The following is a 12,166-nucleotide window of genomic DNA, read 5'->3' on the forward strand; positions in this document are numbered from 1 at the left end:
TAACTGCTGAGCGAAACATTGTCTTTCTCGCATCACTTATTTTATGATGGCCAAAGATCACACACTATATAAAGACTTAACATGCACCCAGTTTTTTTTAATCAAAAAAGCATATTCCTCTTACCAAAATTTCAAAATTCAACGATGATCATCCACACTCTCCTCTTTGCCTCACTTCTCATATTCTCATTCATCGAGTCGAGCCGTGGAGATTCACTCGAGGTTACCGCTAAACCCTTACAAGATGGCGTAGGTTTGTGAATTTGTCTTGCCCTTTTTCTTATAAATCAAACTCTCTATTAGCTAGGCTTTAAACTAATAAAATTGACCATACTTGGGATATGTTACCTATTTAATTTATTTTAGAAATCGTCATTTCTATATATGTATCTCTCCATCCTTTTTCATCAACATGCACCCAGTTTTTTTCATCAAAAAAGCATATTCCTCTTACCAAAATTTCAAAATTCAACGATGATCATCCACACTCTCCTCTTCGCCTCAGTTCTCATATTCTCATTCATCGAGTCGAGCCGTGGAGGAAACAAAGATAGACTCTTCACTGAGCTCTAAAATTCACTCGAGGTCACAGCTAAACCCGTACAAGATGGCGTAGGTTTGTGAATTTGTCTTGCCCTTTTTCTTATAAATCAAATTCTCTATTAGCTAGGCTTTAAACTAATAAAATTGACCATACTTGGGATATGTTACCTATTTAATTTATTTTAGAAATCGTCATTTCCATATATGTATCTCCCTATCCTTTTTCATCAACATGCACCCAGTTTTTTTCATCAAAAAAGCATAGTCCTCTTACCAAAATTTTAAAATTCAATGATGGCCATCCACACTCTCCTCTTCGCCTAACTTCTCATATTATCATTTATTCTTTACTTATTCTTAAGCATTTTTCTTTACGCCTAAACATAGTTTGATAGATCTACTATGTTTGTATTGACTACCGAGTAATATTGTCCATAATCTATGTTTAATTAGATGTAATTCGTACAATGATACGTTTATTTATTTATTTTTGAGCATCGTTCTTCACGTCTGAAGATAGTTTTATAGGTCAACTATGTTTGTGTCGACTACCGAGTAATAACGTTCAAATTTTTTACTTAAACCTTTGTATTTAATGATGTTTGATTGAGATAGTGGCCCAAACATATGGATAAGGTAATCCTAATGAATGATGTGTGGTGATATGACTTTAAATACCGTATTTTCAGATCTTGATCTAACTAGGTTAAATTTGTATGATGAGACATTTTTCTTTTCTTATTCTTGAACATTGTTCTTTACGCCCAAACATAGTTTGATAGATCAGTTATGTTTGTTTTGACTACCGAGTAATGGTGTTCCAAAATTTATGTTCAAATCTTTGCATTTAATGATATTTGACTTAAATAGTGTTCCAAACAAATAATTTTTGTTTTATTTAGCATCGTTCATTGTGTCTGATCATCGTTCTTTGTGTTGACTACCGAGTAATAGTGTCCAAAATTTCTATTTTAACCTAGCTGTGTCGATAGCTTAAATAATGACGTAAATTTAAAAAATTTTTAATTAAAATTTTTATTTGTTCTCTCACATTCCTTATAATTGTTTTGGTAATTTGGATTACAAATGACACCTTGGAACCTTAGCACAACAGAAAAAAAAAAAAATGAATTGATAACAAAGAGAACTCAAGATGGACTTTTCATCCCCTCGTCATGTTTAGGAAACATCGCTCCTTAGCTGAAGACAATAGAGACAAATGTAGCCTTAAAGAACACATGACTCACTTTTCCCCATTTCCTCAAAATCTTCAAAGGGTAATCTCTCTCTTACTCAATTTGGCTTAACTACTAAGCCTAACATTATCTTTCTCGCATTACTTATTTTATGATGGCCAAAAATCACACACTATATAAAGACTTAACATGCACCCAGTTTTTTTCATCAAAAAAGCATATTCCTCTTACCAAAATTTCAAAATTCAACTATAGCTATCCACACTCTCCTCTTCGTCTCGCTTCTCATATTTTCACTCATCCCTTCGAGCCGTGGAGGAAACAAAGATAGACTCTTTACTGAGGTCCAAAAGTCACTCGAGGTCACCGCTAAACCCGTACAAGATGGCGTAGGTTTGTGAATTTGTCTTACCTTTTTCTTATAAATCAAACTCTCTATTAGCTAGGCTTTAAACTAGAGAATTGACAATACTTGGATATGTTACCTATTTAATTTATTTTAGAAATTGTTATATCCATTTATGTATCTCTCCATCCTTTGTTAAATGACTTGGGCCACTAATACATTTATAATAAATAAAATTATACATCTATCTATTGATCTATACTATTATTTGGTACTCATGTATTTCTTTAGTTCTGGAAGCCGGAAAAGATATGGTGACAATTAAATGGAAGCTAAAGTCGTCGGCCAAAGTAGATGCCGATGCTACTTTCAAGACAATCCAAGTCAAGCTTTGTTACGCACCAATCAGCCAAGTTGATAGACCGTGGCGCAAGACTCACAGCGAGCTCTTTAAGGACAAAACCTGCCCTCAATCACTTGATTGGACCGTCGATCTCGATATCCCCACTGGAACCTACTTCGTATGTTAAAAGAGTTTTCTGGTTTAGCTGTGTCTCTGATTCTGCTCACCTCTGCTCGTTCCCTTATCCAATCCTCGCGGAGCTGTATTGTTGTAAGTCCGTCGTTTACCATAATGTTTTTGATTTTTTTCCATACGACTTGCGTTTTCTTCACGATCTATACGCCGAGATAGAGCATTGGGTCTACGATGAAGCCATCTGGGTGCTTGTCCCACATGTTGAGGAAGAACACTAATGAGTTGCTGTGGCTGGCTTGTGTTTCTTTGACTGATCAGTTTGTTCACGAGAGGTTGACTGATGAAAGATACCAAGCTGCGGTTATTGAAGCTTGAACAACACATCAATACTAGCTCAGGAAACATTGATAAGATCACTTGTGTTACTCTGAAAGACGGAACCAAGATCCGAGCACCAGACTGCTCAAGAATCTCTCTTATGAAGAAGTGCCTAGGCTTATGCTTTCTCACAGGGAGTGGACGTTGTTTGACTCTATGCTTTGTTCCTCATACATTGCGACTAAGTTGAAGAAGACATGGAGCGATCACGGCGTCAAGGTTCAACGAGCATTGATGCACCAGAAGGGTTACTTTGTCAGAGTTAGACCAAGAAGACTACACTTGAGAAAGAGAGAGAGGAGAGAAACTTAGCTGCCAATCACATGGTCTAATGGAATGTTAAGCGTAAGGAGTCATTCGTTGTAACCAGTCGCGAAGATTAATGATAAATCTAAAGAGAAACACACAATGTCTTTGAATAAAACCAAAGACACCATTGGAGGAGAGAAACCAGGGTATAATAAAGATTAAACTAAGTAGCATCTTAAAATATTTTCCATAAAAACCAAAAGGATCTTGTTAGTAGAACAAAGCATTCGGTTGAATCCAAATATCTAAGAAAGAAGAAGACTAAAAGACCAAGTTGTCCTAGAGAAACACCGGATCCAAGTCCCAATCCCATCGCTACTACTCGAACGCCCACTTGTTCTCATTGCGAACCTCCTCTTCTTCCTCAGGTGAGTAATCGTTCTTGATGTTGAAGTGAGCACGCATCTCGTCTGGAGTTTTGCCTTTCATCTGATCAGCCACGGCCTTGCACGTAAGGTCAAGAAGTCCACTGATGTTCAGATAGTTAGCAGCCTTCCACACACACAAAAAAAAAACACACACAACATATTAATCACTCACTCACAAAATCAACAACAACCCTAAGGAACAGAGTCAGCAAACCTAAAATCCCAAATCAAAAAAAGAAACCCTAATCCAAAAGGGACATCAAAACCAAAAACATAAAGCACAAACCAGGATGAGTTCAAATAGTGTAGGCTGATCGACTTTGAGGAATTCGGTATCCCAAGTATTAAGCTCACTGTTCTCAGTGTTACCACAAAAATCCTTGTCAGCGCCGTCAGCCTCAGCGGCGGCCTCGACATGCTTCTTACAGTACTCGATAACCTTAGCCAAGATGGCTCCGGTGACATTGGGAAGCGGGATTCCGTTACTGGCGCAGTCGTCCTCGATCATGTGCTTAATCGTCAGGGACTCAACAGCTACGGCTTCGTCTACTTCGAAGATTTCACCGTCGGAGCTCTTTAGGATGATCTTGTTGGACGCCATAGTCGTACGTAGCAAACAAAGGATGACGCGGCACAGGCGACTGATATTATAATGGTCACAGAGGAGGTTTTGGGGTTGAAGGAGTTTCCCTAATCCCTAGTATTTATACAGATCGATCGGTTTTTTTTTTTTTTTTTTAAGTAAATCTAATCTTTTTTTTTTGACAACAAATCTAATCCTTTTTATTAATGGAAATGTTAAAATATATGGTAATATTATTGAAAAGATATATGGAAGTATTTTTTAGATTTCCAAAAAGTTGATCTTAGCTGTATTTCATATCTTCCTTTGATTATGTTATTATTAATATGAAAAATAAAACAATATTTTATTTTAAGAAAAAATCAGAAATATAAGAAATTTTATAATGCAGTCAATCACATATTTAATGGAATAATATCTAGTCCGCAATATGTCTAAGATGCAAAAATTAATTGCAATATTTAATTTTAGATATATTTAACTTGACATTTTAAATGATTTGGGTAAAATTTACAAATTCTATATTATTTAATCATAAATTAAATTCTATTAAAGATTTAAAAATTTACTTTAAAATCTATTGTTGTTGGACATAATTTTATCATCATAAATACATAAATATAAATTAATTTATTCAACACTTATTTTGCTGGATAAAATCAGCGTAGATAAGAGTTTATCTTATAAGAGGAAAATCTTCCTGATTGGTTCAATGAACACAAGACACACAAATCAACTCTAGAACGCGGCTAGGGTTTATAGATTGATTCGCTGTGCCTTGAATTCTTGTATTTGAGCTCGAGACTTTAATCAATAAAAACAACTATTCAACATTTGTTTCTTGTTTCCGTAGTCTTTAAACGAATCGATTATTTTTGCCCAAACAATTGTTATTCAAAACTATTTATGGATTTAGATTTTAATGATTTTTAAAGATTGTAGAATTTGAGAAAATTTGTTTAGTTAAAAATACAAAAATCTAAATTTCATGGTTTTAAATAAAATTTTAATTTTTTTTACAATAAATCATATCAACTTCTTTAAAATTATCAAAATTATTTAAAATTTTATTAAAAATAAAATCACTTAAAATATTTGGTTGAAAACACTAGGGGTGGGCGTTCGGTTTTTCGGTTTGGTTTCGGTTCGGTTTTTTCGGTTTACGGTTTTTTTGGTTTTATAAAAATTGAACCATATAGAAACCATATGTAATTTGGTTTGGTTACGGTTCGGTTTTTTCGGTTTATGGTTTTTTCGGTTTTATCAAAAATGAAACCATATAAAAACCATATGTATAGCGGTTTGGTTTGGTTTCGGTTTGGTGCCGGTTTTTAACGGTTATTCCATACTTTAAAAAATAGATAGTTGATACATAACTAAAAAATAAGCATAAAAGTAAAACCTAAACATAATTCAAAAAAAGAAAATCCAAATATAGTTTTGTAAACCCAAATACTTAATTAAAATTTAAATTTTTAAAAAGTAAAGCCTATTGAAAAAGAAAACCAGAAAAATAACCAAAATAAAAACTTGGAGATCAATAACTATAAACCCAATAAAGAAAAAAATTACCGATATTGTTATACAATATAAATTTATAAGTTGAAAAACTTATTATATCTAATCCCTGTTTTAGAAATCGCTAGGCGCTAGTCGGACGGTTGGAGTGGGCCTAGCGCCTAGCGAAAAAATCGGAGATTAAACGGGGATTAATCGGGGACTAGTTTTAGGTTTATTTTATTAAATTAATAATAAAATAAATATATATAGTATTAAATATATGTATAATTCTATTTATGTTAAAATAAAAATATCAAATAAAATATAAAACTATAGTATTGTCTTTAAAATTACAATATATACATAAAAACGTAATTTAAAACGAAAATTTATGATTTTCATTAAAAATTTGTACATTAGTTATCGTAAAACATCATAAACTCTTAATTTAAATGTCTAAATAACAAAAAAATACATATTTGATTTATATTAGCATTAAAAATAATTATTATATACAAAATTAAGTGGGAAGTAATCGGATTAGACGGATTATAATCAAATTAGTGAGGTATAATTGGATAATAGATGCTAGACGGGGATTAATCATTAATCGAGGCGGAAAGGACGGGCCTAGCGATTTTGCGGGGCGTAATCGGTGATAGGCGGAGATTTTTAAAACAGGGTATCTAATTATCTTAAAGTTTTATAAAAAATCAAAAAAACCATTTAGTTTTACGGTTTTTAACCAGACTAAACCTAAACCAAATGATTAATTAAAATAAAAACCAAACGGATTTTTAAACTTAACCATAACCAAACCAAACCATTTATTTCGGTTTTTTGGATTTTGGTTTTTTTGCCCACCCCTAGAAAACACCTCCTAAGAAGTACATACAATATTTCATATTTTACCAAAAAAAAAAAAAAACTACATACAAAAGGCCAAACAAGTCATCCATTCAGTTACCAAAATTAACGGGGAGGTTATTCGTCGACAAGAAACAGCATGTAGTTTTTGTAAGGAGTAAGAAAACTACACGGTTTGTAAGAAAATTCACAGTTTCAGATGTCGAGTTTTCATGTTTAGCTGTGTGTTTCTGCAAATAGCTAATTTGCGCCTCTTCTCTCTGATTCTGCTCACCTCTGCTCGTTCCCTTATCCAATCCTCGCGGAGCTGTATTGTTTGTAAGTCCGTCGTTTACTATAATGTTTTTGATTTTTTCCCATACGACTTGCGTTTTTCTTTTACGATCTATAAGCCGAGATCGAGCATTGACTCTACGATTTGTTCATTATACTTCTGCAATTGCATTCTTTTACTACCCTTTTTGTTTTGTGACTTTTTCAACTTTAAGTGTTGAATAAAAGGGCTCTGCTCAAATTTTGTGAGATCAGAAGAAACTTGTTGTCATGTGCTGCTACTGAACAAGCTTTCCATTTTGTGGCATCTAAGTTTTGAAAAATCGTGGCTTTTTTATTTATTTTTTATATTCTTGATGTGAAGCAAAAATGTGATTTATTATGACTGTTTTTTTCTTCTTCTTTTTGATGTTTACAGACCAATAGGTTTAATGGGTTCTGCAGTTAGACAGCCACTCTTCTCGTTTGGTGTTATAGCTGATGTTCAGTATGCTGATATTCCAGATGGCCGCTCCTTTTTAGGTGTTCCTAGGTATTACAGGAACAGCATCCTTGTCCTACAACGAGCTGTTGAAACTTGGAACCAACATGGGAACCTCAAATTTGTTATTAACATGGGTGACATTGTTGATGGTTTTTGTCCCAAGGATCAGTCTTTGGCTGCCACTAAGAAACTGGTCCGTGAATTCGACAAATTCAATGGTCCTGTTTATCATATGATCGGCAATCACTGCCTCTACAATCTCCCCCGTGAAGAGTTGCTTCCGTTGCTGAAGATCCCAGGTCGTGATGGCAATGCTTATTATGATTTTTCACCAACTCCAGGCTATAGAATTGTTGTGTTAGATGGGTATGACATCAGTGCTGTCGGATGGCCACAGGACCATCCTAAAACAATCGCTGCATTGAAGATACTTGATGAAAAGAACCCAAACTCGGACAAAAATAGCCCCGAGGGGCTTGAGGATGTTGCGAGGAGATTTGTCAAGTATAACGGTGGTGTTGGGGAGGAACAGCTGCAATGGCTTGACAGTGTGCTTCAGGATGCATCAAACTCAAACCAGAGTGTTATTGTATGTGGGCATGTGCCTATGAGCCCCGGTGTGGCATCCAAAGCAGCTTTGTTATGGAATTTTGATGAAGTGATGAGCATTATACACAAGTATGACTCTGTCAAAGTTTGTTTGTCCGGACACGATCATAAAGGAGGATACTTTGTTGATTCTCACGGTGTTCACCATAGATCCTTGGAAGCTGCCTTGGAATGCCCCCCAGGTACGTATTCGTTTGGATATATCGATGTATATGAGAACAAGTTATCTCTTGTTGGTACTGACCGGATGCAAAACACTGATTTTGAGAATTACTGAATGATCATTTATCTGAAATGCAGAATTTGTAATCCTCACCAATCCTTATTTATATGATGATTATTTTGTAACGATCACTTCTTTATTATTGTACTTCCATATGGCTGCATCTATTGACTTGATCCATTGCAAATAAGACGGATTCAATTGATTGAAGAAGTTTTTTATTAAGGAATCTATATCATATGTTCTGTGTTGGATTTAGTTATGCAATTAAAGGAAGTCTCTAGCGAAAGGTAATCTTTTGTAGTGTTTAGCTGAATTTAGGTGTACTTCTGTTTCAGCTGATTCAGTGGAAACAAAATAAGAAATATAGATAATGTTTTGTCTTCATTGTACTTTTTGTCTTCATTGTACTTTAGATCTATTATTAGTAACGGTTAGCATAACTATTAGTATTGTTATGTTGATTAGATCAAGTATTCAGTAGATACTGGGTAGTAGTATTCTGTATACTGAAGCTGCTCTCAAGGGATTTGAAAGAACAAACTCAATTCATGGAGGCAAGTGATGATAAGGGCGCTAAATGGAAGGAATTATTGATACTTGTTTACAGCTGACTGCTTGGACTATGGGATAAATGATCTTGATTCAGATGAATGTGTAATGAAATGGTCTCTACAAGGCTCATGCGTTCGGTTGCACGGAAATAGCTTGGTTTAAGTAGCAATTGCATTGTCCCTGAAGATACATGAGTGATGATGATACTAAATTTAGTAATTCTCTAGGAAGAATGGAAGTGGTAACTGTCTTGCTGAATCTTTTTGGTGAGACTACCCTACAAGAGAAGTTCTTATTTGAGGTCAAATCGAATGATAGTATGATACGCAGTTGTAATCTGGTTTATAATATTCTCAAGTCTTTGATTTAAAACTGCTGCCTAAACCAGCTTCATATAGAGAATTTAACTGGAGACTGCTTTGGCTAGCAAAGTTAGTGAAAGTATTTGTTCTATATAGTGTATTTAATCTAGGACATGAATGTTTTTAATGGACCAACAAATACGCTCCTAAAAGTAATTTTGTGTCTAAGTGATATGATCCTAAATTACATGGGACTCTCTCAATGTTATGGAATCTTTACACATAGATTGCAAGTGCATAGTTGTGTTGCGTTAATGCTTAGAGATCAATCATAGAAAATAAATACTTTATAACATTTTAATAGGTCTAAACATAAGGAGTGAAAAAAAAAACATATGGATAAGGTAATCCTAACGAGTGGTGTGTAATGTAATACCAAATTATGGATTGAGATTTAAGTAGGTGTATATGATGAGATAAAATTTTCTTTTAATATTCTTAGCATTTTTCTTCGCCTTTGCGCATAATTTGATATTTTAACTATGGTTGTGTTCACTACTGAGTTAATGTGTCTAAAATTCTTATTTAACCTTTCATATTCAATGATGTTTGGTATAAATAGTTGTACAACATATGGATACAGTGATTCTAATGAGTGATGTTAGTGATATGACATCGGATACCAAATTTCTGTACTGGGATCTAATTAGGTTTGATTCCTACAATGATATCTTTTTTATTTATTTATTTTCAGCATCGTTTTCCGTGCATGAAGATAGTTTTATAGGTTAACTATATTTGTGTCGACTACCGAGTAATGGCATTTGAAATTTCTACTTAAACTTTTGCATTTAATGATGTTTGACTTAGATAGTGGCCCAAACATATGAATAAGGTAATCCTAATAAGTGATGTGTGGTGATATGACTTTAAATACCATATTTTCAGATCTTGATCTAACTAGGTTAAATTTGTATGATGAGACGTTTTTCTTTTCTTATTTTTGAGCATTGTTCTTCATGCCTAAACATAGTTTGATAGATCAACTATGTTTGTGTTGACTACCGAGTAATAGTGTCCAAACTTTAAATTTAATTAGGTTTAATTCGTACAATAATACATTTATTTATTTATTTTTGAGGATCGTTCTCAACGCCAGAAAATAGTTTTATAGGTCAACTATGTTTGTGTCGACTACTGAGTAATGGCGTTGAAAAATTTTGCGTAAACATTTGCATTTAATGATGTTTGACTTAGATAATGGCCAAACATATGGATAAGGTAATGCTAATGAGTGATGTGTGGTGATATGACTTTAGATACCATATTTTCAGATCTTGATCTAACTAGGTGAAATTTGTATGATGAGACATTTTTTTTTTCTTGAACATTGTTCTTTACGCATAAACATAGTTTGATAGATCAACTATGTTTGTGTTGACTACCAGGTAATGGTGTCCAAAATTTATGTTCAAGTCTTTTCATTTAATGATATTTAACTTAAATAGTGTCCCAAACAAATATTTTTTGTTTTATTTAGCATTGTTCTTTGCGCCTAATCATCGTTAGTCGTGTTGACTACCGAGTAATAGTGTCCAAAATTTATATTTTAACCTAGCTATGTCGATCAGCTTAAATAATGACGTAAATTTAAATATATTTAATTAAAAATTTTATTTGTTCTCTCACAATCCTTATAATAGTTTTGGTAATTTGGATTACAAATGACACCCTGGAACCTTAACACAACAGAAAAAAAAATGCATGATAACTAAGAGAACTCAAGACTGATTTTTCATCCCCTCGTCATGTTCAAGAAACATCGCTCCTCAGCTGAAGACAATAGAGACAAATGTAGCCTTATAGAACACATGACTCACTTTTCTCCATTTCCTCCAAATCTTCAAAGGGTAATCTCTCTCTCTTACAATTTGGCTTAACTGCTAAGTGAAACATTATCTTTTTCGCATTAGTTATTTTATTATGGCCAAAGATCACACACTATATAAAGACTTAACATGCACCCATTTTTTCATCAAAAAAGCATATTTCTATTTAAACCTTCTAAATTTCTACTTAATGGCGTTCAAAATTTCTGCTTAAACCTTAGTATTTAATGATGTTTGAGTTAGAGAGTGGCCCAAACATATGGATAAGGTAATCCTAATGAGTGATGTGTGGTGATATGACTTTAAATACCATATTTTCAGATCTTGATCTAATTAGGTTAAATTAGTATGATGAAACGTTTTTATTTTCTTATTCTTGAGCATTGTTCTTTACGCCGAAACATAGTTTGATAGATCAACTATGTTTGTGTTGACTATCGGGTAGTGGTGTCCAAAATTTATGTTCAAATCTTTGGATTTAATGATATTTAACTTAAATAGTGTCCCAAACAAATAATATTTGTTTTATTTGGCATCGTTCTTTGCGCATGATCATCGTTCTTCGTGTTGACTACCGAGTAATAGTGTCCAAAATTTCTATTTTAACCTAGCTATGTCGATCAGCTTAAATAATGACGTAAATTTAAATATATTTAATTAAAATTTTTATTTGTTCTCTCACATTCCTTATAATAGTTTTGGTAATTTGGATTACAAATGACACCCAGGAACCTTAACACAACAGAAAAAAAAATGCATGATAACTAAGAGAACTCAAGAATGATTTTTCATCCCCTCGGCATGTTCAGGAAACATCGCTCCTCAGCTTAAGACAATAGAGACAAATGTAGCCTTAAAGAACACATGACTCCCTTTTTCCCATTTCCTCAAAATCTTCAAAGGATAATCTCTCTCTCACACAATTTGGCTTAACTGCTAAGCAAAACATTGTCTTTTCGCATTAGTTATTTTATTATGGCTAAAGATCAATCACACTATATAAAGACTTAACATGCACCCATTTTTTTTCATCAAAAAAGCATATTTCTATTTAAACCTTCAAAATTTCTACTTAATGGCTTTGAAAATTTCTATTTAACCCTTTGTATTTAATGATGTTTGACTTAGATAGTGGTCCAAACATATGGATAAGGTAATCCTAATGAGTGATGTGTGGTGATATGACTTTAAATACCATATTTTCAGATCTTGATCTAATTAGGTTAAATTAGTATGATGAGACGTTTTTCTTTTCTTATTCTT

At 33.4% G+C, this 12,166-nt stretch overlaps 2 protein-coding genes and 1 pseudogene across 3 annotated transcripts; 2 read left to right on the forward strand and 1 right to left on the reverse strand.

Moving 5' to 3' along the window:
* The first annotated feature begins 239 nt into the window (after positions 1-239).
* LOC104722509 (high-affinity nitrate transporter 3.2-like) lies at positions 240-3,365 on the forward strand (annotated as a pseudogene). Its single transcript, XR_015572413.1, has 2 exons — positions 240-616; positions 2,377-3,365. The product of XR_015572413.1 is annotated as a high-affinity nitrate transporter 3.2-like (transcript).
* A 53-nt stretch (positions 3,366-3,418) lies between these two features.
* LOC104722508 (SKP1-like protein 4) lies at positions 3,419-4,554 on the reverse strand. Its single transcript, XM_010440674.3, has 2 exons — positions 3,905-4,554; positions 3,419-3,742 (listed from the first exon to the last, which is right to left on the reverse strand). The coding sequence occupies exons 1-2, from the start codon at positions 4,217-4,219 to the stop codon at positions 3,569-3,571; spliced, it is 489 nt and encodes a 162-aa protein (XP_010438976.1). The 5' UTR covers positions 4,220-4,554; the 3' UTR covers positions 3,419-3,568.
* A 2,195-nt stretch (positions 4,555-6,749) lies between these two features.
* On the forward strand, positions 6,750-9,084 carry LOC104722510 (manganese-dependent ADP-ribose/CDP-alcohol diphosphatase). The gene is made up of 3 exons (XM_010440676.3): positions 6,750-6,886; positions 7,260-8,116; positions 8,626-9,084. The coding sequence occupies exons 2-3, from the start codon at positions 7,273-7,275 to the stop codon at positions 8,769-8,771; spliced, it is 990 nt and encodes a 329-aa protein (XP_010438978.2). The 5' UTR covers positions 6,750-6,886; positions 7,260-7,272; the 3' UTR covers positions 8,772-9,084.
* Positions 9,085-12,166: the final 3,082 nt, after the last annotated feature.

Source organism: Camelina sativa, chromosome 11 (assembly GCF_030686135.1).
Source record: "Camelina sativa cultivar CO46 ecotype springtype chromosome 11, ASM3068613v1".
NCBI classification, from domain to species: domain Eukaryota; kingdom Viridiplantae; phylum Streptophyta; class Magnoliopsida; order Brassicales; family Brassicaceae; genus Camelina; species Camelina sativa.